Source organism: Filicampus tigris, chromosome 9 (genome assembly GCF_054856515.1).
Source record: "Filicampus tigris isolate MCC_2025a chromosome 9, RoL_Ftig_1.0, whole genome shotgun sequence".
Lineage (NCBI taxonomy): Eukaryota > Metazoa > Chordata > Actinopteri > Syngnathiformes > Syngnathidae > Filicampus > Filicampus tigris.
In genome coordinates, this window is record NC_141225.1 from 13,656,483 (window position 1) to 13,682,402 (window position 25,920).

Consider the following 25,920-nt stretch of genomic DNA (forward strand, 5'->3'; position numbering starts at 1 on the left):
TCAATTAAATGATAAAAAATAAAATGAAAAAATTAAAATCAGGATCGATCGACGACTCGTGAGGTTGATATTGTGGAAAAGGTGTGTCATCAATATGACGTCATCGTCGTACCTGAGTTTCGGCTCAGGGAAGTGGGCGGGGTGAGGCAGAGGAAAAAGGGGGAAAAAAACACAAGGCCTGAAGAGTTCACTGGGACAAATTTTGGGCTTGTTATCTTCACATTTGAGCTTCGTGCAGTGGTTTATCGACAAGACTACCTGGTGACAATTACACAATTAGTGTTCGTTTGGACAAGCGAAGGAAAGAAACGCTTGGGGTTGTGAATCCGACCAGGAAAAGGAACAGCAACTTCCTGGTTCGCGCTGGTACGTGACATTGTTTAATTTCACACGAATAGAACATATTGCTCACATTTAAACTGATGTCAGTACATCTGCTGTGTACAACCACTTAAATTGAATTGGTGCCCTAAGCAGAATTAATTGGGAGCACAGTTCCACCCACCCCATCGTCACCTTCGCGGCATTGCGTTTTCTCAGCCAGTCGCCATGTCGGCGACGCCGCGACGTGTCCGCCTGAAGCCGTGGCTGGTCGCCCAAGTGGACAGCGGGCGATATCCCGGCCTGGAGTGGATCGACCGTGAAGCCATGCGCTTCAGGATCCCGTGGAAACACGCCACGCGACACACACCCCAACACGAGGACGAGGACACCATATTCAAGGTAACCAAGCACCTAAACAAGTTTTGCACAAATTGTTGTGCTTCGACTAGATTTGGGGTGGACAAACTTTTGGGTCACTGCCTATCCCAAACCCCAAAAAGTTAAACATGTTTATGTACTAGATGTGAAACAGTTCAGTTGAACGATTAAATGCTGATTCTCATTTCAATATATATTTATATATATATATATATATATATATATATATATATATATATATATTTGGTGAATTAATTTATAATAACTTTATTTTGAAAGCACTTTAAAAAACGACAACTGTAAAAAAAATGCTGATTTATGAATAAAATTGTGCATAAATACAAATGATAATGAAACTAGTCTTTGGCATTGAAACAGTTCTGCAGCTCCTCAGTGTCTTTCAAAGACCGTGGGTCTCAAACTCCCAGCCCGGGGTCCATATGCAGACCGCAGATCGATATTTTATGGCCCCCCACATGACGTCAAAGTTTAATTTTAATGTAGCCCCTACCTTTTTTGCCATGTCATTTGCCCTGGGGGTTTGGTGTTTTGTTTTGTTTTCTTATTTACTTATGAGCTACCGTAGCTTAGTGTTATGACAGCTTTCGGCAAAATCTAATTCTGAAGTAAAACCATGTCGAAGGAAAGATATCCCGTCACGCAGTCCCAGTCTTGTCTTTTTTTAAACCTGTCATGAAGAGAAAGGAGGAGTTTGCAGTTAAAAAAAACAAAAAAAACATTTTCTCATTGTTAATTAAAACAGTCTGTATGACCTCACAATAATATATTAAAATTATCTTTAAAAAAAAAATCATCCCTCTCTAGCTCATCTGCCTCCAATTTTGTTTTATTATTCTAGAATGTGTCCCCTGTCGTGACAAGAATAGACAGAGACTGCTTTGGCAGAAGGCGTGACCGAAGACGAGTGTGTGTCAGTCGTTGTCATGCATGCACACACACTGACTCTACCACACACAGCAGTCTTGTGCTTATCGTTATCGTAACATTAGAAGCTATTGATTTGTATTTAGTGAATTGGTGTAAAAATTAATTGCAGAGGAAGCCTTTTTTTTAAAAAAAAAAAAAAGTTAATTCTAAATGTGTCTATTATTGGTGTGCCTCACTCTACACCATCCTTTACCTTTTGGAGGTTCCTTGCATCGCGTTAAAAATATGTTCGTGTGACGTATGGGATATCAGTGCTTCCATATATTTTGATATGTTGCTCCAGGCGTGGGCTGTGGAGACGGGGAAATTCCAAGAAGGGTCTGACGAACCCGATCCTGCCAAGTGGAAAGCTCAGCTGCGATGTGCCCTGAACAAAAGCCGGGAATTCAACCTCATCTATGACGGAACCAAAGAGGTTCCGATGGATCCCTTAAAGATATATGACGTCTGTGACATCCTGCAACCCTTAAGCAACCCAGGTAAATGAATGATCACGCTTATGACAAACACTTGTATTTGCGTATTTGTGAGTTTTGGGTCACTGAAAACTAGGGATGGCAATTGATAATTTAGTATTTCTGATTCCATTGTCAATACTGCTTTCTTATGGATTCTTATTGAGTGAGGGATTGAAATAATGGGAAATAGGCGACGTTTCACGAAGTATGGCAAGAGACCAAAAGGCTTTATGCAGTTTTTGCGTACCTTACAAGCAAAAGACCTTTTACGCGATTATAGAAGTCCTTTCTTTTTTTTTTCAAGCACTGGTCAATTAAAGTGCTGGTTCTTATTTTTCCAAAGAGGAATCGATAAGCAGAAACAAACCAAAAATTCCCACTAATCGAATTACTGGGAACTGCTTCTCAAAACGATCTCTGCTGAAAACTGACTTTTTGGATAATCTCCAACTGAATATAATGTTTGTTTTTTTTAAATATAATTGATAATTAATCAATCATTTTATAATTGTTAGCATTTAAACGGAACATCTCATCATGTTTTGTGCCTTTCTGTAAAATGACTTCCTTCAGGCCTCTGATTGGTTAAAATGGCATAATGACTTGGGGGGGTGACAGCTCTTTTGGGGGGGGGGACTGGGGGAAATTCTTGTCTGGGTGGTACAACTATAGTTTTGAAGACCACCATGTGTTAATGAAACCACAGGTTCTTCTGATGCTGGTTCTTGGACTCCAGGTGAGGAAGATGGTGCTGAGGAAGATATTCCAGACACACCAGAATCTCTTCCTCCATACCCATCCAATGGTGAGGACTTAAGGGTCCTTCTCCCTTTTATTATAACCATAAGCGGACAAGAAAAGTAAGAAATGTATCTTGGTTCGATGCTCACGGCATTCTCATTTTCCCAACCAGGCACAAGTCCTTCTCCTCTCATCTTGTGGTCTCCTATGGGCTCCGAGTCCTCCATGCCTCCGCCTGCAAGTTTTCCCCAGTCTAATAAAGTGTGGCCCAAAGAGGAGCCCATTAAAATTTGGCCAAAGCAGGAACCTGTGGATGTGGAGATGCAAACCACGCCCCTGGCTGACATGCCCTCCGCTGCTCTGGCTGACACCTCGATGCAGGGTCCTACTCTGACTGACACCTTATTTGCCTCTCCGGAGATGTGGATCAGCTCCCTCCCAAGTATGTTTGCGTTATTTTAACTTCTTCAAAGCATGTCCGCAATTCTCACTAAGTGACAATGTAAACAGACTAAGTGACTGAGTCACGTAGTCGCAGCAGCATTCTAAATATTGGCAAAGCTGTTTATCTAAATCAAGTGCCGACATTAAGAGCTGTAGAAGAAGAAAGCCAACTAGCAAAAGTCCTTGTCCTTATTTTTGCGTTAAACGTAAAACGTCCATTTTTGGGGGGAATGCGTCATTAATTCAGTGACCGACCTGGAGGTGCAGTTCCTGTACCGGGGGAGGGAGATGTGTCCCACCATCACCGTCAGCAACCCTCAGGGCTGCAGGCTCTTCTACGGCGATCTCGGTCCCATGGTCAACCAAGAGGAGCTGTTCGGACCGGTCAGCCTGGAACAGTTGCGCTTCCCCACCACGGAGAACATCACCAACGACAAGCAGAGACACTTCACAAACCGCCTGCTGGACGTGATGGACCGAGGTCTGATATTGGAGGTGAGCGGCCACGATATCTACGCCGTCCGTCTGTGCCAGTGCAAGGTGTATTGGTCCGGCCCCTGTGCGCCAAATGCCTCGGCGCCAAATCCTATCGAGCGGCAGACAAAGGTCAAACTGTTTTGCCTGGAGTCTTTTCTCAGTGGTGAGTACCCTTTGCTGCCTTGATATTTGATCGTCTTACAGTCCAAAATGTGAAACTGCTTTTGGGTGCGGAACGTCATCTATAATTTGAATGTCGCATGTGCTACGTACGCTACGTAGGTGTGATCGCCCACCAGCGCGGCCAAACGCAGAGTCCTCCGCAATTTGAAATCACCCTATGTTTTGGGGAGGAGTGGCCCGATGGAAGGCCAACAGAGAGGAAACTTATCATGGTTCAGGTGAGAATTGAACTCTTCTGAAACTCTTCCGGCAGCAATATGGGCTGGGTTGCCATCCTGCGTTATGTTAAGGCTGATGACGCAAATTCCCCATCCGGACAAACACTCTATGCTCCACTGTTTATTTCTTTAAAAAAAAAAAATTGTTGGGGGTAAATTGGACGGGACACCTAAGAAATTCCTTGGTGCTCATCTATTGCCACTTTGAATTTAAAATTCAAACTCAAGGCCCAGGGGTCAGCCAGATACAGCCCATCACATCATTTATTTAGTTTGGCCCACTAAGGCAAATAGTGTGTCATGTTTCTTTCAAAATTGATTTGTTCTTTTCATCTTGGTGGAATTGCACTAGGATTAGATTTTTTTTTAAAAAGTTTTTATTGGTTGCGGTACAGTACTAGCATTTTTTTCCCCCCCATCAAATCCTTTTTGTTTTTACATAAATTGAACAATAAGTTGCATTATACATAGTTTATCACTATTTTCCGTGCCAATCAATTATTAAAAATACATATAATAAGAATGAAACACAGGGTCAATTATGTATTAGTAATGTGACGATGCGGTGACAATACATTTTTATGATTTTCATAGTCAGAACAGCCCTCTAAGGGAAACCAGAACCACAATGTGCCCCCCTACGACAATGATTTTGACATCCCTGTTTTAAGCAGACAAGGTTCATCTCATTGCAGGTCATTCCGGTGGTGGCTCGCATGATCACCGAGATGTTTTCCGGAGACAACACGCGATCCTTCGACAGCGGAAGCGTGCGCCTTCAGATATCCATCCCCGATATCAAAGACAACATAGTGACCCATCTCAAGCAGCTCTACTGCCTGCTGCACACCAACCAGGGCCAGGACGGCTGGGTTTTGCCTCCCGGCCCAGGCTTGAACCTTGTCCAGACTCTGCAAGGCCAGTGAGCGCCTGCTGGGAAACACGTACTCATTAAGCCCTATTTAAAAGTATCCAGTTACTATGTTTTTAGCTCTCAATAGTGTCTTTTTACATTTTTTTTGGGGGGGGGGGGGTTTCTAATTGCTTCTCGCGCTCTGCGTCTCTGTACAGTTTGTGTGCAGGAGCACTACATGGGTGGGCCAAAGTCCTGCTTGCTGCAAAAGATAGTTTAGAATAGTTAATGACTTACAGAGATTACCTTGTGTATTGTAAATATGTCAGTGAGTAGCCAAAACTCCCAGTTTTTCCCCCCACAAATTTGAAAGCAGCACATCAAGCGTGTGATTTAAACGATTTGGAGAATTTTTAATTGTACAGCTCCCCAAAAACCTTTCACTCAACCATGCTTAGAAGTCATGTTAAATGTAAAGACAGAAATATGTCAGTCTGTGGTTTGGTTTTGTCATCTACTGTATAATTTAGATTATATGTGAGTGTACATACAAATATTTTTAATCCACTCATTGTATGCAAATCTTGAAAAATGCTTCATTCGGGTTTATGGATCTGCTGTGAGATGGATGCTACTGCACTTGCGGTGGCGAGTGGTGTTCTGTGGCGCCTTTTACTCTGATTTTATGTAAAATAAAAATGTCACACTAGCTTTAAGTTTCTGGGTTACTTTTACTTGACCGCAATGTCTTTGTTTCCTGTGTGAAAGCTGACTGATAACGAAGCGATTCTTGTTTCCGGGATTTCCCGAAACGTGGTGGTGCCACACTGTTGCTCTCTAGTGGTCGAACAACGTAGGCGCAAGCAAGTACCCTCGAGCCTATGGAAGCCCAAAAGAGTCAAAATAAATAAATGAAAACATTTTGAGATAAATACTATTGTGATAAATAACAGACAACTATATAATATGGCCAGTATTTAATATCTTTTTATTTTAGTCGTAATTAAGTATTTTAATATTATGATTTATACAATGTCACACTCTTTACAGTAACTTTTTATTTTCAAAGATTTCATAAAATATATATATTTTTTTTACACAGTCTATTTTTATTTCATAATGTCTTTTTCCACAATGGCCTTTGTATTTCATAATGCCGTTTTTCAGTGCAATGACTTAGTTTGTCAATCTAGTCACATGAGGCGGTTTTTATAATGCGATGTTTTCGTTTAAATTGAACTCTTTTGGGCTTCCATTTTGTGTGTGGCCACTCAGACAGTGTGAAGTCTCTAAAAGTGACAGATGAAAATTAGCCATCTGAAAAATGGCTTTGTTGCTGTATTCATATGAACAATCGTAGTTTACGTTCGGTTGAAGGTTGACATTAACAAACCTTTCTTAAATGTGCCAAATTAAAATCGATTGATTTCTTGTTCTGCCTGTAACTCTTGTATTGGAGGTCCATGTTTACTGTAGGTGTGTTTGTTTGTTAATATTAGTATTTATTTATTTATTAGTCATTATTAGTGCGTTAACAGTATCACCAGGTGTGAATTACGTCACAAAGCATATATTTTCAATTAATGTTTAACAGAGTGATTCCCATTCTGGTGACACCATAATAAATAGGCTGGAGCTTTTATTGTGGACACAGTCGGCCAGGTTTTATTTTGATTTAGCATTTGAAGTGTTCTTAAATGTCATCTGCACTATGGTTTTCATTTCACCAAGGCAATGGTAAATTTTCTCTATCAATTCCAACCTCAAGCAAAATTTTTCATGTGTGTTTTAGTTTACCTGCAAGTGTATTTGACTTAGGCGTTGCTTATTTGCATTGTTTTGTCCATTTGAGAACTTAACGTTACACACAATCCCAATACATCACTCAGAGCTGTCTAACTTCTAACAGCGCACAAGTGAATTTATTGCCATGGCAACTATTAAACATTTGCCGCTCCACAATATGTACAGTATATCTTGCAACCTTTGCTCGGGTGGGATGCCACGCCGGGAAACGCAAATGAGTTCTTCCACACATTCATTGTGTCACGGACGCTGGACTTTGTCCTGTCTTTATGGGCTAGTTAAGTCTTAAGTGTTCGCTCAAACTATGACTTGAATTTGTGCTGGATTTTAAATATTCCATAAAGGAGCACTTACATTGCATCGAACACGAAAGGTAAGAATTATTAGCAAATATCTTAACTTTTATCTTAACTTGGTAGTGTTCAGGCTTAGTCTGTATCTGTATCAACCTATTTGAAGTATAATTGTTGACATTAATGTACGGGAATATGAGCATTTTTTTTTTTTTAAATAGAAAGTCAATTTGTCTTCTCTCCTACAGTGGTATAAGAAGCAATTAGACGAATTGAAAATGATCTTGTGTGTATAAGAAACAGGCTTGGGTGTAATATTATTATTCATCCATGCCAACTTTACACCTAACCAAAATTATATTGCTACTTCTAAAATATCCTTACATTTTTAAATGTAAACAAAAAAAACTCATAAGGCATTATTTCTTGATGAAGACGTCATACTGCGTTCTTGAAGCAAACATTTTTTTTCAGTGGTTGAACGTAATCCTTGATTAATTCCTGACTTCTCAGAGAAGCTGAGTGAACATTTTTGAAAATGTTACGAGCTCACTGAAATCAAAGCATTGAAATCATTTCGTGATGCTGAATAACGAAATGAATGAATAAAAGTGGTAATCACCGTATATTTGAAACACTATCATATGCCGCGTTGGCGCTGTTTACCTGATGAATGGCAAATAACCATTTGTGGACTCGAGTAAAAAAACATTTGAAATACAATTTTAACCTTTGATTTTTAATCTGTTGTATTATGCTTTACAATAAGGCATAGCAACTAAATGCCTTGCAAAATATTGTAAAGCTACCTTGTTTTATGACATTCATGTGACACAGCAGGTGTGTGTGAGGATGTTCAGGAGTGACAGTCCACTGGGAAATGACACCAGCAGTTATGCAGGATCCATCCAGTCCAAGTATGTTCGTCAGCCATTCCATTATTTAACCGTAATGCACACAAGAGTTGAATTTGTACTTTTACTTTGACCGGTCCCTTTTTTTTTTTTTTTGTCTAGACTGAAGAAAAAAGCACTGTGTGCCTAAATCTACATTTCAGAAAGGCCTTTTATGGTGTGCAGCCAAAAGGCACACCTGTGTAATAATCACGCTGTCAAATCAGCATTTTATTATGCCACACCTGTGAGGTGGATGCATTACCTCGGCAAAGGAGAAGTGCTCACTAACAAATTCAGACGGATATTTGAGAGGAATAGGCCTTTTGTGTCTTAAAAAGTCTAATTTGAGTTCAGCTCATGAAAAGTTGGTGTAAAAAAGTGTATTGCATTTATCTTTGTGTTCAGTAAAGTACTGTATGTGAGAACGTTTTCAATCTCTGGTTTCAAGTAATTATTTGTTGTGACGGTAGCTACTCGGTCAGAGATGAGGTATCATCACAGGTGTCATGTATGTCGAGGCCCAGTGCAAAGTCAATATACTGTAAGTAACCGTACCGTTCAATTTGAGGGATGTCGGATCCGTTTCTTGAACTATGCTGCTGTCGGCTCGTTTCAACAGTGCAAAGGAAGGAGTACGCCGCCTCCATGAACAAGACCATAAAGTATTTCCATTACAGAGTGGAGGTAAGGTCCTGAGTCATATTTACTAAGCTCTATTTGTGTTCACCTCGCACACTGTTTACATGAAAATTGCACCTTTTGGCCACTTTAGGCCAATCGAAACCCATGGAAACGACATGTTTGTACATCAGACTCCAGGGGAGGGTACTTTGAAGGGCAAAACTTGTAGTTTGTTGTTTGGATTTGAAATATACGGTATATTTTGTGATTCTAGTCCTGGAATGTGTCTAACACACCTCAGGTTCTTAATTATTAAGTCCAAAACGTATTTAAAGCGGAAGTCAACCCAAAAAGAATATGTTCCCAGCAGGCCCACTAGTCGAAACAGGGCATTCTGATTAATTTTGCGTTTGTGGAATATAAATTAAGAAGCAAAATGCACTCGTTTTTAGCCATCTCCGGGGGGCGGCCATTTTGTCTTCTGTCGACTGAAAATGACATCACAACTACTCACAACGACTCAGATTCAGAAAACCGGTCGGCCGTTGTTTGCTAGTTAAATACGTTAAAAATACTGCAGAAATAAAAAGATACAGCAAAAAAAAAAGAGACTAAAAATAATCTCTAAAATTGAACAAGGCCCAAAGGAGTTAATCTTGAGTTGTTGTTGTTGTCTCTGCGTGTCAGCATCTCCTCACATGCGACCTGGATGGCAAGGAGTTGCGAGGCCTCAAAGATTGTGTGGAACGGCTCATTCTGCTCGACAAGATGGGTCGGGTGTGGGGCCAGAACATGCTGCTGGAGGTCAACGGAGCCGACCTGCTGCTCACCGACACCGAGACCAAGGTCACGCACGCACGCCCGCCCGCGTGGAATCCATCCATTCTCCATTTAGGGCTCGTCAACATAGACGAGAGCATGTTGCAACAAGAATGAATGAGAGTAAGTAGAACAAGGTTGGACTTTGTCTCAGGAGGTGCTGGAGTCCATTCATCTGTGTGACGTGGTGGAGCTGAAGGCGGTGTTGGACACTTCGGCTTCGAACTCCCTCCTGGCAGTGACAGTCAAACGCAGCAGGAAACACGTGACAAGCGTCTTCCTGTTCCACTGCGACGACGTCAGGGTGAGAAGAGCCTGTCCGGGCATCCTTTCGCTGAGTGATTCTTAAAGTATACTACGAGGACCTCTAGTGGTATGCGGGCTCTCTCTAGGGCAGGGGTGGGCAACTCCGGTCCTCGAGGGTCGCTATCCTGCTTGTTTTCGACCACGGGTGTCAAACTCAAGGCCCGGGGGCTAGATCTGGCCCGCCACATCATTTTATGTGGCCCGCGAAAGCAAATCAAACATCTCAACTTCATACCTGTCAACGTATAAGTTTTCCCCGTATTTTATACGTTTTTTGATCATTTCAAATTGTGTACGCCGTATAACAATTTTTGCACGGGAAAATAAAAAATTAAAATAAAAAATCGTTTTTTTTTTTGTTGGACCGATCTCGTCTTGCCCATTTCTGCTCTAATCCGGATCGTCTCGGTCACTGGTAGCAGACGACAGCGTTATTTGGTCAATAAAATAAACTTGTTTCCACAAATGATCTTTGTTCTTATTCTACATAGTCTGTCTCGCTGTGAGTAAATAGGTGCCGCGTTGTGTTTGTAAGGTTTATTATCGCTTAATAAGGGGAATTGCAATCGTGAATAAGGGGAGCAATTGGCTGAGGTTGACAGGTATGCAACTTCCCTCAGGCTTGCAGAAAAATCTGTACCAAAATTTAAAATTGCCATATGTAATAAATAATAATGTATAAATATTGCAAGCATTTTCATATATATATATATATATATATATATATATATATATATATATATATATATATATATATATATATATATATATATATACTGTCAAATGCTCTTCACATCTTTATTGTTGTAAGCACTAAGATTATTGACATTTTACTGCGCCAAATATTAGAATCTGCATTGAGCTGAAAAGATCCATATCAGTGGGGCCCAAGTAAAAACTGCTTGAGCACTATGACGTGTTGTTTACAGGCCGATTACGTCCAAAGGGGTCTTTCACAAGCGCGTTTAAGGTAGGTGCAACAACCGGCATAAACCCACCGAGTACCCTTTGGATTTGAATTGATGGTGACACTTTTGACTCGTCAGCGCATCCCATGAAGAAGCGGAAAGCCAAAGTAGAGTTGACCTTAAAGAGAAACCCCTCGAGTGGGCCCCTCCTGATTACAATGGTGAGGCGATTAAGATTCTGCACTGACGCTAATAACAAGGTTGCCCATTTAGAGGACGCTCATCTGGTTGTAGCTCCGAAGGATGTTGATGGCCGTGAGGAGGAGGAGCAGGAGGAGGAGGAGGAAGAGGAGGAGGAGGAGGAGGAAGCCTCTGTTAGAGAAGAACCTTTGCAGCCTCCACGACCTTACACAGAGTTGGACAGGAACGTGGTATGTACAAAATGAGATCGATAATTATTATGGTTTGAACCAGCGGGAGGAATAAGTGATGTGCAATTCGTAAGTCATGGAGCTTACAAAGGTTAAACCATCACTTTTTGTCGTATTATATTCGTAGCCCGTTCCAAGTTCCCATGGCAAAAATCAAGCACGTCAAGTTGGGGCCCCACTAAAGTGCATGCAAGTTAAGTCAATTCATTATCTGGGTTAAGCAAATCATGACGTAAAAAAAATAACATAACATATTCGCATATTAGCCAGTATGTTTTTCATGATTCTATCAAAAACTGGATGGATGGATGAAATTTGAATCCTAATTAATTTTTTTTTTAAAAGAGGCCTCTGCACACTGCTTCAAGGCTTACTTGCGGGTTGACAGTAGGGATGGACAAATACCAATACCACGTATCGGAATCGGGCCGATGGCAACTCATCGGGTGGTCATGAATGCTGCCGATACCAGCCACTGATATTAAAGACAAATAAAATCTGACATCAAGCAAATCCTCCTTGCCAGTAGTTGGCGCTACATTGTAGCGGTTTGACACATCACGACTCACTGTGCGTCAGTAAGAAAAAAAGATCTTTGTTCACATTTACCTGTAATTGTCTTAACTGACATTTTATGTATAGTCAAAAGTAGCAGTGGTATCGGTACTTGGTATCGGTACGTACTTAAAAGACTGAATACTCGTACTGGTATCAGTCTGAAAAAAGTAGTATTAAACATCCCTAGTGGACAGGCTTGAAGACAGTTTATGAAAAATAGCTCCTGTTTCAAAAATAAAACAAATGGCGCACTGTCTTGTTACTGGCAAATGTAAACAGGCAAGACTCGTCAATTCCTGGAGTTAGAATCTTCATAAGTTCCAGCCTAGCCCCAAGTCTTAAAATTGTCTCGGAGTTAGAATCTTCATAAGTTCCAGCCTAGCCCCAAGTCTTAAAATTGTCTCGAGTAGGGATGAAACGATTCACTCAAGCCCCGATTCGATCCGATTATCAGTTCCCGATTTTCGATTTGATTCGATTTTTTTTTTTAATTCCTGCCATGCTTTTCTCCGTGCACTAGTGTGGTTCTGCAGCCATCCACTAACGCAATACGCAATGATGTTTGGCGCAAACGCATAATTTGATCTACACATTCAAAATGTGTTATGCATCTGAACTGAAAAAACGTTTCAAGAAATAATTTTCTAGCTGAATTTAATCAATTCAATTTTCGATCAATCGGGCGCGATCAATCGGCGCGATTAATCGTTATATCCCTGGTCTCGAGCCAATTCATGTGACTCAAGTACCTCCCCTCTGGTGTGAACCCTCATGTTAGTATTTTAAATACTTTGGTTAATTGTTACTCTATTTTCCACTCTGACGCTGCAGGACACCTTGAATCATATCGTCAGCGACATTGAGATCTTCATGGGGAAGGTGGCAGCTGCTGCAGCGAAAAACGCAAAGAAAAAGAAGAAGAAGAAGAAAGGAAAAGGTTTGTGAATGCAGGCATTTTGACTTCACTCGTTCATTTTGAATTACATATTAATTGCATATTCAAATACGTCTTGATTGTGTTTTGTTTGTCAGTAATGACCGGCATGCCCCCAACAGCAGAGTTTGTAGAGTGTCTTCAGAAGATCAAATGCGGTTTCAACCTACTGGTGTGTGGCCTTAACAACATTCCCTGATTTATCTCGCCTTTCCCCACAAAAAATGCTTTTGGTGTTCTTTATCGAATGCATTAAAACATGTCTTTGTGTCCACAGGTGGAGCTGAAGGAAAAAATCGATAACCCCGATGTGTCCGAATTTGTGCACTCCTTCTTCTCTGCGTTAGCATTTGTAAGTTACACTCTGAATTGTGCATAGGTGTGGAATGTGTGTGTGTGTGTGTATTTTTTCATATTTGTAAGATTCCCGTTCTCCACATGATTCAACATTTTCACAAGAAACAAAGCCATTTGAATGAATGAAGATATTGAACAAATTTACCTCAAATTTCACATTTCTCAACCAATTTAAATCATGCTCACATCAAAATGTTCAACGTTCCAAATATTCCTGGCGCGTGATTGGCTGGCAGCCAGTTCAGCTGGGACAGGTCCCATCTCACACACAACCTTAATGAGGATAAGTGGTAAAGTCGTGGGGGCGGGCCAGCCCACGAATAGCGAAAATCCGCATTTAATTGAAATGTATTCCGGATGGGAGCAAGGAGCAGCTTGCAGCAAGCAAGTCCAACATAAATACTAAAAAATAAATAAATACATTTTTGAAATCCCCGAAATCCTTAAAAGGACGCTGAGAAACATTCACTACATTTAAGAAGAAAAAGTGAAAGAAAGCAAAAAAACTCCCAGAAAAACAAACAAAAAAATATTTGTAAAATTATTTTAAATTTTTAAAAATTATTTTAAAATATTGGAGGGAGGGGGCAAATTCAAGAAAAAAAAAATCTGTGAATATGTGAATCCGTGGGTGCCAAACCGCAAGTATGCGGGGGGTCAACTGTACAGAAAATGGAAGAATTCCACATTTTACTTGAGAAGGAAAATTCACAAATTAATGGAGAAATTTAACAAATTCCCACCAAATTCAGAATTTCTCAAATCAGTCAACAACAAATTGGTCAACATTCTTAATTTTGTAAAAACTGTGAATTTTCCGCAAAAATATCAAATTGATGAAGAAATTGAATTTCCCCTCATATTCAACATTTATCAACTGATTCAAATAATTTCAAAATGTCCAATATCCCCCCAAAATTCTTACTTTTTCAAAATTAACAGAGAAATGTTATCCTACACACCGCTATCCTGTAACTCGTTTTTTTTTCTCTTCCCCCGAGCCCAAGTCTCACAATCTACGATACATTCCCTACATTTGCCTTCATGCACATGTTTTTTTTTTTTTCACACAAATGGCAACTTTGAAATCTCCTCGGTTGTACCTAATTTTGTGACCCGTGACATTCGCTCACCAGATTGTGTCTCAGTGCTCTGAGGACGTGCCTCCAAGCATCGTTGCTCCCCTGCTGACTCCTCAGTGCATCTGCCTCATGAGCGAGGAGGCGTCCGCAGAGGAGGACCAGCTGTGGCAGTCGTTGGGAGACGCGTGGAATATCCCGAGGTAGGCCACCTAGTTGACCCACATTATTGTAAATGACGTATTATTTTTCAAAAGTCCACATGTTGCAGCATCTTACCTTTTCGCCCTAAGTTTGGTCAACATTGACAGCGCAAGGCAAGGTCGATTGTTACCGGGAAATAATCGATATACTTGTCGTTTATTGTAACATAAAGAGTATCGGGGCCGGACTGGAAGCAAAAACATAGTCAAATAAAATGATTCAGTAATACATTGCTTGTGCGGTTTATGATGGAGTGTATCTTGACAATGTCCTTAGCACCTGCCCCTCATTTTAACACCAAGGTTGTAATCGTTTGGGATTTTTCATTATTGTTGGATTCGTTTTGTTTAGGAATTGTTCATTAATTCAGTTTGTTTTATATTCATTTTTTAGAGCAGGTTTGTTGGTTTTTTATTCGCTCCATATTTGCTCCCGCCCATGGGGACCCCGTCGCCATTTACACAGCACTGTGTTTACAAATTTCTTTAAAAAATCTGAGTTTAGTCTCATAAGAAAAAAAAAAAGACTACTTTTTCATATTAAAATGTTGTTCTGTCAAAAGTGGAAGAAAAAGCACTTTTTTCATGTTTGGAACTGTGACTGTGTAAAAGAATATATTCAGTCAAATTAATTTTCTTCATGCTATATAATTTGTTACAACTTAATTATCATAGAATTATGACATTGTACTGGTCATTGTGTTCGCATACATTTATTATTTTATTATAAAAAAAAATAAAATAAAAAAAATAGGACTTAAGGCAACAAACAATACAATTTTATTTCACAGCGCATTTCACAACAGCTACAGCTGTAACAAAGCACTTTATATGCAACCAACAAATAACTCTTAACACATTGTGCAATGTAGCTAACGTAATGGCCAGTCTTTATCGAGGCACCCCAAAGCGTTTCTTCTTTTGGCGCAGCACCAAATGGCCCGAGGATGACGAAGACATCCCGACGTACGCTCTGGAGTTCTTTGACGGCTGGCAGCCTCCCGAGCTGAGGGAGGCCCCCGCAGCCGCCACTGAGATCCCGGTGAGGGCGCAAAAGGTTCAACAGCCCCCATCCACCAAGGTGAACCCCTCATACGGCCTAAAGAAACCTCTTTAGTGGACTTGGAAAAAAAAAAAAAAAAAAAAAAGGACATTTGCTTTCTGTGTGTAGACAACCACCAAGAAGACACCGTCACCGCCTGCACCAGTAACACAGCATGCAAGGATACCTGTTAGGTACACGTGGAAGCTTTCAAATGTATTCGGTACAATTTGTATTAAGTTGTCCTTTTTAACCTGTTCTTGCATTGTTTGCGCTTGTTCTGAAACGCTCTAGTACAATTAGACCTTTAGTAGTACAATTAGACCTTTCCTAATTTTATGCCCATCGGTCACAGCGGGATTCTGTGGAGTGTGGATGCTCACCCTCCTGGCCCCACCCTCCTAGTTTGAAACCCTAATTTAAAACCCCAACCTGATTTTGGAGCCCTATTTTAAAAACCTAACACTAATTTAAAACCCTACTTTAAAACCCTATCCTTTGCTTAAAATCCTACTTTGATACCTTAACCCTAATTTAAAACCCTACTTTGTAACCCTAACCCTTAGTTTAAACACTACTTTGAAACACTAATACAAGTTTAAAACCCTAGCCTTGATTTTGAAATCCAAATTTGTAACCCTAACCCTAGTTTACAACCCCAATTTTAACGCTAACCTTTGTTTAAACCCTACTTTGAAACACTAACACTATTTTAAAACCCTACTTTTAAACCCTAACCCTAGTTTAAAACCCTACTTTGAAACCCCAAACCTTTTTAGAACCCTACTTTGAAACCCTAACCCTAAATCAAATCGCAGGGCGCCATTCAAGATAGGACTGCCACCAGATGAGGGGAAGCAAGGGCCCATTCATCATAGCTTTAATTCACATTTTGCGTTGTTGTTTTTTTTCGCCCAGGGTCCGAGAGAAGAAGCTACGGCGCATGCGCGTCACGCACGACTTCATCTCCAGGAACAACAGAGAGCTGACCATCAGGAAAGGCGAAATCGTGGAGGTGGAACGTCGTCCCACCCGTTTCAAACACAAAATTCTGATGAAATAATAAAGAAAAAAGTGACAAGTATGCCCGGTTCATTCCGTAGCTGCTGGACGTGTCCAAGCTGTGGTGGAAAGTGAGGAACAGTAGAGGGGAAGAAGGTTTCGTCCCCAACAACGTCCTCACGGAAAATGAAGAACAAGCTGATGACATGGTGACTGCTATGCCACTATTGTGCTTATTATAACTTATCGACACTGCATACTTTATGTTAAACCGGGAGTGTCAAGGGAACAAAATCCCCCCTAAGGCAACTTAGCTTTTGTTCAAAACACATTTATTGACAAATTTTTAAAAAATCAAAGTCTTAAATCTTTTCATTTTAGGAAAGAACCACATAAATGATTTGTCTTCTTTTTAGGAAATGAATGATACAGACATGCAACATTGCCTTACATGTTGCTGTTTAAATTTTACTGGAAGTTGCCAGAAAAAGAAAAAAAAAGAGGATAATATGTAAGTAATTTAGTAATATTAAGGGTTAGGTTTAGCAACGCTGGGATTTTTGGGGGGGAACATCGTAGCTATGATTTAAAGCAAATGGTAAAATTGGGATTGCGCAATCATGGCTCGGCTTCAGAAAACAGGTGAATTGCGACTGGTCGTTACCTGAGCCATCAGCATCTGTGATGTCATTTTCAGTCGACAGAAGTGACAAAATGGCCGCCCCCTGAGATGGCTTCGAATGGGTGGATTTTGCTGCTTAACTCATATTCCATATTAATCATACTGCCTTGTTTCAATGAGTGGGCCTGCATAGAACATATCTCAAAAACCTGAAAAAAAAAAAGTGAAGACATTTCTTAAATCGGCATCACGTTTTGGGACAGATAGTCATCTCATTAATAGTCATTAAAATTTGCTGTTGACCAGTGTATTGATGTCATTATATTACATAATTCCCCCATTAGCAATACATTAAATGGCCTTGCTAAAGTGTTCTTTGGAGTGTCACTGAGTCCTCTCTCTTCTTCCTCAGCCCACTGGGATCTCTCCTGTCCTAAGCAAGAAGTCCAAACCAGCCGAGGTGAAAGCCTGGCTTGAATACATGGGCTTCACCAAGATGTGAGTACAGTACTACGCGCACAACAGTACAAGGTGCTATGTATAGCGGCAGGCAAAAACAGTTCAATAATCTTCCACTAGATGGCTGCATGATTGAATGAGAACAGCTGTGACAAACTACAGCCCCATTTTGTACCTCTAATTTGTTTGCAAGAAACCACGACAATTAGAGATGGCTGATTTTTGTCACAGTTCCTATTTAACATTTACTATTGTCAAGTCATAATGAAAAGGTATTATGTGCACGGCGTGTGTGATGATTTTTTTTTTTTTTAAATTATTATTATTATTATTACAACCCCCCTCTAACGCATCATGATTTTTGCAAAGTCTACGGAACTTAGTTGACTTTCTCTGGACTGTTGCACTCACACATAGCATTTAAATGCGCGTTAGTTGCCTCAGATGTCTGATTTTCACGTCCTTTCTTCTTGTTCTTCGTCTGCGCTTGCAGCACGGTGCGCTGTCTGGGCGTCCTGAGCGGCTCCATGCTGCTCAGCATGACCCGAGAGGAACTGAAGACGGTGTGTCCAGAAGAAGGCGGGAGGGTCTTCTTTCAATTGCAAGCGGTCCGCTCCGCCGCCCTGGCTGTAAGTGGTAACCGTTCCGTCCGTTTCCATGGAGACCACCTACAGACAAATACAGTGTGTGACGTTTATGCTATTACTTTTGTTTTTCCCCTCGCAACTGTAGGCTGCAAACTGAGCCGGAGAGTCGTCATGGAGGAAAACATCACCAGAGGCGGCCCACCTTCAGCTCACAGACAAACAAACCTCTGTCATTTTTACGCTAGCTGGCACTTTTCACAGATGTCATATATTTACTGTACATAACAAATGATTGGGATTTTTAAGTCACACTGGACTTCAAAATGCTGCATTTACAGAGATGATAATGCTAGCTTTTGATTGGCACCGTCAGAGAGGCGTTCATTTAACAATACTGTATGTTAAATTATTTCTGGTTTGAAACAGAGTTTTTATATCCATCCATCCATTTTCTCAACCGTTTATGCTCACTAGGATTGCTGGTGAGCTGGAATCTATCACAGATGACTCTGGACAACTATTCACACTCGCAATCTCACTTTTAGCCAATTTAGAGTCTTCTCACATGTTTTGGGAATGTGGGAGGAAACTGGAGTACCCGGAGAAAACGGGGAAGGCTGGAGCTGAGATACGAACCCTGAACCCGTGAGGCAGACATGCTAGCCACTATTTACAGTGCTACTAATACTGTATATATTTATTTAACTACAGTAAGAGAAAAATATGACCTCAGAGTATGAAAATGTTCAAACTAAAACTCAACGAATGGATCTTGCAGGTGTAAGTGTTAAGTTTTAAATTCTAATTCACATTGTACAAATAAGTTACCCATGCAGAAAATAAATTAAGTCAACAACGTTTAAAGTGATCACGGGTTGTTGCTGTTCCACTTAAATCCTGTAGGTGTCCGTAGAGCTCGTTTCAAACTGAAACGCGTGTCAAGACGTTTCCGCCATATTATGTTGCCCCCAGTTTTGCGAAGTCAATGCTTGCAAGGCCTTCTTTAAACGCAATCAGAAGCACGAACCATTATACTGTACAACTTTTTTTTTTGTCCAATCAGAATTCAGCTTCCATGTGTTACCATGTTAATCTAATTTTAAATCCCAGGGCTTTCATCTTCAACCTGATTTCAACTAGCTGGCTCACAATTTTGTGAACATTTTCTGACCTCTTATTGATTTCTCAGAGAAAGGTAATACAACCAAATTCGTCTATTTTGTGTAGATATGGCAGGAAAGAGGACATCAGCAACACCAAAAAAGCCGATGCCCGTACTGTCCTTCACAATGAAAAGGTGAATTCTGGTGACATCCGGTGGATAAAAAAAACGATGACATGACATGGAAACGACTAAGGAGAAACCTAGAAATAAAAACGACACCAGTCACAGCAGTACATCATGAAGAAACGTGCTTTATTTTAACTCAGAAATAACATGTTAACCCTCTTCAAAGACTTGTGAATCTCTTGTGTGCTGATAATCTCCCCATACTTGGTTAACAAAACATGAAAAACATAGAAACTACTCGGATTCAACATTTGAATTTTTTTTTTCAAACAGTCATTCCCGTAATGTGACAAGAGTAAAATGAACAACTATAGGATTAGGCGAGATAGGACAAGCTACATTGTGATCCATAGTGATCGAGAATTAAACACACAGCTCTCCGTGGCACACCACGGTCAGACCGTGACTAGAGTATATCCTGTATATGTCAGACAAAAATCAACCAAATTTAAAATTGACATTACACTTACTTGAAAATCAAATGTGAATCATGTATTTTTCTTGCTATTAACAACGTGTTGGTTTGATTATAAATTGTATTGTGGCAAACACTGGAAAGATGGATTCATTGAGCTACAAAACTGGTGAAATCTGCTGTAGCCTAAGATATTTTCTACTCAAGAGTTGATTTATTAGCCTGTATGCCAAAGCGTAATTACTAATTATTGATTTTAATGTAACACAAATATGGACTATGTCACCATCTACGGGTAAATCGACTTTTTTTTCAAGCTAACTGAAGAACGAAAACCTCTACATTTGATACCACAAAATAGGACTTTTTATAAGTCAAAAATATTGTTTGAAAAATATTTGTATTATTGTCTATAGTTATTGTACAGTACAGTATTTACTTTTTTTTTTTTTTTTTACTGGTGTTGCCTAATGCAGCGATTCCCAACCAGTGCCTTAAGAGATTATCAGGTGTGCAATGGAAAATTATCCAAATGGATTTAATTGGACCGAGAACTTTCTGTTCACTATAGATAATGTATCTTTGTTCAACTATCTATGTAGGGATGTCACAATATCGGTAATATCGTGATATTGCGGTATTAAAATTGCCACGATATATCGTAGTCTTCATGTCACAATATTAATAGCAGCAAATCTGTTTTAAAGCCCAAGTTGTTTTCCTTTTTTGCAGTTCCAGCACCCTCTGGTGGTTAGTTTACTAGTGCAGTTTAATATGTTTAAGACCTACACTATTCGCCAATAGGAGCGCATGACTGGCCAAGCCTATTTCTTTGTGAATGCTGTTATGTACAAAAACAGAATATTGTGATTTCTTATTTGTTTTATATGAGCTTTTTATACAGTATTGTGAGCTTTTTATATATCTCCAATCTCCTCAATTGTGATAATTATCATATCGTGAGGCTCATATCGCGATATTATCGTATCGTGACATCGCTACTATCTATGCCAACTGTGTATAGTGGCAGGCAAAACAGTAAAATAATATTCAACAGATAGCAGCAGGTACACAATTAACCTGTGTTTATCGACTTTTGGGGAATTTTTTTTCAAATGTTAAAAATACCCTTTGGCTGAGTAAATGTTTGGAAAAAAATGTGTAATACATTAACCTTAAACAAGAAAGGAGGAGACCTCAACGGAGGTAAGAACTCATGCAGGAAGGAGTAAGTACTATTGTCACCCCCTGTAGGCTGTTTAAGTCACTGTAAGGGACCGTGTTTGCTGGGTAATAAAACAACACAAAAATGAGTTAAGCAAAAACAATGACAACTCAACAATCACCAAGCGGCAAAACAATTATGTTAACCATTAACAGAATCAGATTAACATGAATATAAAATTCACTAATTTACCCTTTCAAAAATACCCTTTTTATATATGGCCAACATTCACAGCACATCTGCAGTGCACCTCATTAGCTTAGCATAGCGGCTAAATGCCAAAATGGGAAGAAACGAGAAGACAGTTGGCAAAACTGGTCACATCTTTAGCTACACTTGCGCAATCTACTAAAAGCTACATGAAAAGTTTTGCCCTTGTGAAGACAAAGATCAGTATTGATTAATGCCGTCTGTCTGAGATGTATTGAATTAACTTCCCCGCAGTCTGATCTGATGTGCTTGTTTATTGAAGCAGGGTGTCTATTAGAGTGGGGGGCCCTATTCTAAATTCAGCATAGTGTGCCCCCACATATTCGCAAAATCACACGCCCGTTATCTGAAGGAAAACTCACCTGTTTGCTATTTTTGTGCTCGGGCCATAATCTCTAAGTATTGCTCTGGCGCCATCATGTGGCATGTGTAGATAATTACAAACTTTTTTACCAGGGGCATCACTTACTCAGGAGGTCAGGACTTGGTCCCTATATCCCGCAAATAGTGGGGCAAAACAGTACAGTGGTGCCTTGAGATACAAGTTTAATTAGTTCTGTGCCCATGCTCATAATTCTCATATCTCAAATCATATTTCCCTATTAAAATGAATGAAAATACCATTAATCTGTTTCAGCCCTCCCCCACACAAAAACCCTGTCCTTTAAAATAGGTAGATACTACTATATAATATTGTACCTTATACAATCATGTAGTAATAACAATTAAACAAGAGCAAAAACAAACAGCTTATGAGTGATGATTAATTAATTGTGGTTCCTTCTGGAGTGCGTGACACAAAAAAACGAAGTGTTTCCCAACTATTGTGTGACAGTAAGAAGCAGTAATATTTTTTTCTTCACAGATGATAAAGAATGTGTGAACATTGTTATATTATCTACTTGTGTTGATGCACTGTTTATTTTGAAATATTTGTTTTTAACACCACCACATAGATGCTATTTGTTCGCCCATAATGACATTCTGCATTGTTTGTTAGCATTAAGTTAAGCGGATTTAAAGCAAAGCTACGTGGTTGTCTTAAATACATGTTAAAAGTCATCCCACCCATATCTCAAGGCAACACTGCACTTGCTATTGAATCCTTCACATGCATGCTTAAAGGCCTGAATGATATTATCGATGGGATGAGAGGTTATAGGTCATTCTACAGGTGACACACAAGAATTTGAAGTGTGACGTCAAGTCTGAACTGCCTACAAGAGCCAAGCAACAGTCCTAACCATGACCCAGCATGGTGTGCTCATACATTTGTCACTGAGCTGATTAAAAAAAAGAAAAAAAAAAAAAAAACTACATATACCATTCAAAAGTTTGGGTGTCACTTAGAATTGTTAGCCATACTAGCCAAGCGGCTTAACCGCTAGTTTACTCCATAAACAAATACAGTGTAGCTCAGCTTCTGGCTGGTGGATGTTATGGCAAGCAATATGCTTTTGACGGTACATTAAAGTAATTTAAATTGGCTTATGCAAATATGTGTTGTCAGAGTATATTTTTAAACACAACATATACTTACTCTTCTAAATGAGCCCAAACCTTTCAAACAGTACGGTATTTCTATGCAAACTCTTTAGCTGGTTAGCAGGCATGCCTTACATTAAGTTTGCTGTAAACACCTCATTGAATCAACATGCACACATGCAAAAAAAAAAAAAAAAAAAAAATCCTCTTCATTTGGGTCACATGCCAGGTCGCTTCAGTTCCACTCATTTGAGCAATCAATTCTAGATGCAAATACTGCTGCATGAAGAAGAATCAACAAGGCACTGTGAACATTTGGTGCATATGTACAGTGCGATGCATGCAAAGGAACAATATTATTATTATTAAAAAATAAATAAATAAATAAAAAAAAAACTTTCAGGCCAATAAGGAATGAGTGTGGAGGGAGCATTCTTCATGGCCAACAGTGAGGTAAAGAAACTCTTCTCCTGCTCGGATGCACGTTTTATTTAGGGTTGAAGTCCCACAACAACACAAAAATGCCTTCATTCTCTTTTTCTCTCTCTCTCAGTGGAATGTTTGCAAACTTCTGCCAGAAGCGTGAAGGAATAATAATCGGGCTTGTCGCTGTGCTTTGAGCCGCAAACATTTGCTTGTGCAGTGTGTCCGACATTCATTAAGAACATAATAGACTCCGCCTGCGATGCATCACAGTGACTACACATGAACGGATGGATGGATGGATGAGTGACTGGATGGATGGATAAATGGATGGATGTCAGTACCCCAGCTGACCTTCCTGACGCCGCCGGCTGATGGTGAAAATGTGTGCGAGGGTTTGAAGTGCGCAGGCGGGACTACTTCCTTACGACACGTGACACGGATGACGGCCGGTGTGCTTTTTGACTGGGGGGTGGGGGATGCTCAGCGGCACCCGGGTAGAGGGCCCACGCACAGGGCGTCCTCCTCGCTGATTGTCTCCAGCTCTTCGGTGCGCACGGCGTGCGTGATGAGCTGCAGCTCCTCGGAAAGCGTCTCGCTGCGGTACGCCACCCGGATGTCGGGGAGGTTGGTGCGGCGGATGTCGTTGCTCTCAGGGCCCTCTTTGTAATAGCTGGGGCCCAGCCAGTAGCTTTTGGCCTGGAGAGACAACAAGGGTGGTCTATTTTATTTGTGAACAAAATATAGAATATTTAGTGCAGAAGAAATGTGTATCATGTTAAGTTTAAATACATGAATGTTTTATTTCTTCTTTGTAAGTCTCAGTGTCCCATCACTGGTGAGCTATTTTTTTTTTTTTCAACAGACCCGTGCGCTACTTATGTTGTCAATGGGGCTAACTAGTACGTGCTGGCACTTTTTCTTTTTTTAATAACAATGCACATTAATCAGAGCAAAAATGCATTTGTGTTTTCAGTATCTTGTCTTGCTCGCTCCTCGTCCAGCGTTATGCACATAGAAGGAGGAGAAGAAAAAAAGTTAATTGGAGGCAATTCATTTCAAAAGAGGCAGCTCTGGCTCATTTACTCAACTCTGCAAGCAGCCAATCGTATGTACCCTGTTTAAACGTGCCTTCAAAAAAGAAAAAAAAGGGCTCATTACCACCGATTAATGGTTATTGAAACCATGACTTTTTAAAACCACTGTTAACCATCAAACCGGTAATCGGCCCATGCGCACTTGCCACAACAGGTTACACAAGCGGGCCACCCACAAGTTTGAAAAATTCATGGCTAACGTTAAGTTCATTTCCGCTCTGACGTTACTTCACAAAGCAGAGGAGAGCAGCGAGGTAGCAGCTCATTTTCGGAGAAACAAGTACTTCTGCTGTTAGACTACATTTCGTTTTTCTTAATAAAAATGCATTGTACTACTTATGCACCTATGAAGTGCGTTCAATGGAAAACTGTTATCTACTCATGTAAATATTTCTAAATAATATAATTAAGAGCTGTAGTTCCAATAACGTAATATCACCACCGATACATCCTTACTTTGCAGGGTTATAGATTTGTAAAACAAAGCCATCACTTGCTTAAGATCAAGACAGTAGTTCACCTTGTGTGAAAAGCCACTCATGAGAACACTGTTCCTTGCCAGCTCGCACATGTCACAGGAACTCAGCTTCCACACTTGAGTCGCAATGCTGTACTCCTCCATGAGAGGCTCCTGGACAAACATGCACGCACGCACAACGCGTGTTACTTCTGACCGTCTATTGCGCAACATGCACTCATTCGGCAGATGACGCGTCCTCGCGCTGACCTTGGTGAAGTGGAACTGGAGGGGGTCATCCGTGGACAGGGACACCATGAGGCCTCTCGACAGGTACTCTGGCAGCGGATTGCGGTGGTAGCTCAGGAAAAGGCTGTTGTTGCTCAGAGGCGACATGGCGATGCCGATCTGGGCCAGGTAGTATAAATACTGCAGCACGGGGGCCTGACGGGAAAAAAATTCATCAACAGGAGTGATAATGAGTCTGAGTCCAGTTATAAATGTCTCTTACAACAAAGAGAAAAAATGAGTTATTTTTGTCTGATGTTGTAATGTGTTACAGTTTTTTTTCTCAATGTATTCACAAATGCACTTGTTCCGTGTGTAATATGAGCCTGTGTTGTTGAACACAAAGCTCTTATTCAATAGCATGAATAGCACCTGGTGGACAACCAGGCTACTTCATAGATGTCAAAGCCAAGGCCCGCATACGAAATCAGGCTCAGAGAATCATTTTATGTGCCCTACAAAAGCTTGCCACAATTTTTAGAATGAGTCAGAAAAGACAATAACCAATTCAGCATACTAATGTACCATGGCATAGTGGTTGGGAATCACTGGAGTAAATGAATGAGACTACTGTTACTTTACAGCGATTTAACCAAACAGAAAATTGATCGCTAGTGTACCATTTGCAAGTTGTGTTGCTGACCTTTCTGAGCAGCAGACCATGCGAGATGTTCTCTGATAGCATGAACCCTGAGACCAGGTGGTGGATTGGCCCAGCCTCCCCACAGTGAGGTCGCAGCACAAATGTATGAAAGCCTCGCCTCCTGTTTGAGACAGATTTTTACAAATATATTTTGGAGGTGTTTTTTTTTTTTTTTTTGTCCTGAGGATGTTGTCCGTGGTTTAATTGCAGCGCGGGGGGCAGAATGTCACCTGCGCAGGTGGTTGAGCACGGTCATGTTGGCGTAGGTGTAGTAGAGGTAGTAGGAGTAGGGCGGGTTGTCCTCCTCTCTCCAGTTGGCTGGCAGAGGACTGTCCAGGTTGAAAATGTGGTGCTCGGGTTTGGACTCATCGTCCACGCTGTCAAAGCCCACCACCTGCATGACGAGGGACGCCCAAGGGAATTTAGTCTGGGCACGTGC

At 40.5% G+C, this 25,920-nt stretch overlaps 3 protein-coding genes and 1 long non-coding RNA gene across 7 annotated transcripts in view; 2 read left to right on the forward strand and 2 right to left on the reverse strand.

Annotated features, from left to right (window-relative positions):
- The first annotated feature begins 139 nt into the window (after positions 1 to 139).
- On the forward strand, positions 140 to 5,735 carry irf6 (interferon regulatory factor 6). Its single transcript, XM_086039810.1, has 8 exons — positions 140 to 366; positions 541 to 723; positions 1,934 to 2,129; positions 2,815 to 2,913; positions 3,022 to 3,291; positions 3,541 to 3,933; positions 4,053 to 4,171; positions 4,867 to 5,735. Exons 2-8 carry the CDS (start codon positions 550 to 552, stop codon positions 5,095 to 5,097), a joined length of 1,482 nt encoding a protein of 493 aa, XP_085895936.1. The 5' UTR covers positions 140 to 366; positions 541 to 549; the 3' UTR covers positions 5,098 to 5,735.
- Positions 5,736 to 7,966: 2,231 nt separating this feature from the next.
- On the forward strand, positions 7,967 to 18,704 carry eps8l3a (EPS8 signaling adaptor L3a). The gene is made up of 19 exons (XM_086041025.1): positions 7,967 to 8,040; positions 8,490 to 8,560; positions 8,639 to 8,703; positions 9,328 to 9,486; positions 9,614 to 9,763; positions 10,695 to 10,735; positions 10,812 to 10,894; positions 10,947 to 11,104; positions 12,494 to 12,599; positions 12,695 to 12,768; positions 12,874 to 12,948; positions 14,090 to 14,235; positions 15,166 to 15,316; positions 15,407 to 15,477; positions 16,196 to 16,292; positions 16,381 to 16,488; positions 17,314 to 17,399; positions 17,854 to 17,989; positions 18,093 to 18,704. Exons 1-19 carry the CDS (start codon positions 7,976 to 7,978, stop codon positions 18,102 to 18,104), a joined length of 1,854 nt encoding a protein of 617 aa, XP_085897151.1. The 5' UTR covers positions 7,967 to 7,975; the 3' UTR covers positions 18,105 to 18,704.
- LOC147142083 (uncharacterized) lies at positions 15,125 to 18,022 on the reverse strand. The gene is made up of 3 exons (XR_015088160.1): positions 17,772 to 18,022; positions 16,944 to 17,110; positions 15,125 to 15,356 (listed from the first exon to the last, which is right to left on the reverse strand). It is a non-coding gene; the product is annotated as an uncharacterized LOC147142083 (long non-coding RNA).
- A 639-nt stretch (positions 18,705 to 19,343) lies between the features above and the next one.
- ampd2a (adenosine monophosphate deaminase 2a) overlaps positions 19,344 to 25,920 on the reverse strand; it is a 29,702-nt gene continuing 23,125 nt past the window's right edge. For all 4 annotated transcript variants that reach the window (XM_086040685.1, XM_086040684.1, XM_086040683.1 and 1 more), the window contains 5 exons: positions 25,712 to 25,875; positions 25,482 to 25,602; positions 24,821 to 24,994; positions 24,614 to 24,724; positions 19,344 to 23,695 (listed from right to left, as the gene is read on the reverse strand). In XM_086040685.1, coding sequence (XP_085896811.1) covers positions 23,480 to 23,695; positions 24,614 to 24,724; positions 24,821 to 24,994; positions 25,482 to 25,602; positions 25,712 to 25,875 — 786 coding nt within the window. In that variant the 3' untranslated portion in view covers positions 19,344 to 23,479. The remainder of the gene's footprint in view (positions 23,696 to 24,613; positions 24,725 to 24,820; positions 24,995 to 25,481; positions 25,603 to 25,711; positions 25,876 to 25,920) is intronic.

Excerpts from the sequence above, each read along its gene's own strand:
- irf6 (XM_086039810.1), top strand. The coding sequence starts at position 550 with ATGTCGGCGACGCCGCGACGTGTCCGCCTGAAGCCGTGGCTGGTCGCC. Across the intron at positions 724-1,933 it reads ACGAGGACACCATATTCAAG|GCGTGGGCTGTGGAGACGGG; the intron begins GTAACCAAGCAC and ends ATGTTGCTCCAG. Across the intron at positions 4,172-4,866 it reads GGAAACTTATCATGGTTCAG|GTCATTCCGGTGGTGGCTCG; the intron begins GTGAGAATTGAA and ends ATCTCATTGCAG.
- eps8l3a (XM_086041025.1), top strand. The coding sequence starts at position 7,976 with ATGTTCAGGAGTGACAGTCCACTGGGAAATGACACCAGCAGTTATGCA. Across the intron at positions 8,561-8,638 it reads CAGTGCAAAGTCAATATACT|TGCAAAGGAAGGAGTACGCC; the intron begins GTAAGTAACCGT and ends TCGTTTCAACAG. Across the intron at positions 9,487-9,613 it reads TCACCGACACCGAGACCAAG|GAGGTGCTGGAGTCCATTCA; the intron begins GTCACGCACGCA and ends ACTTTGTCTCAG.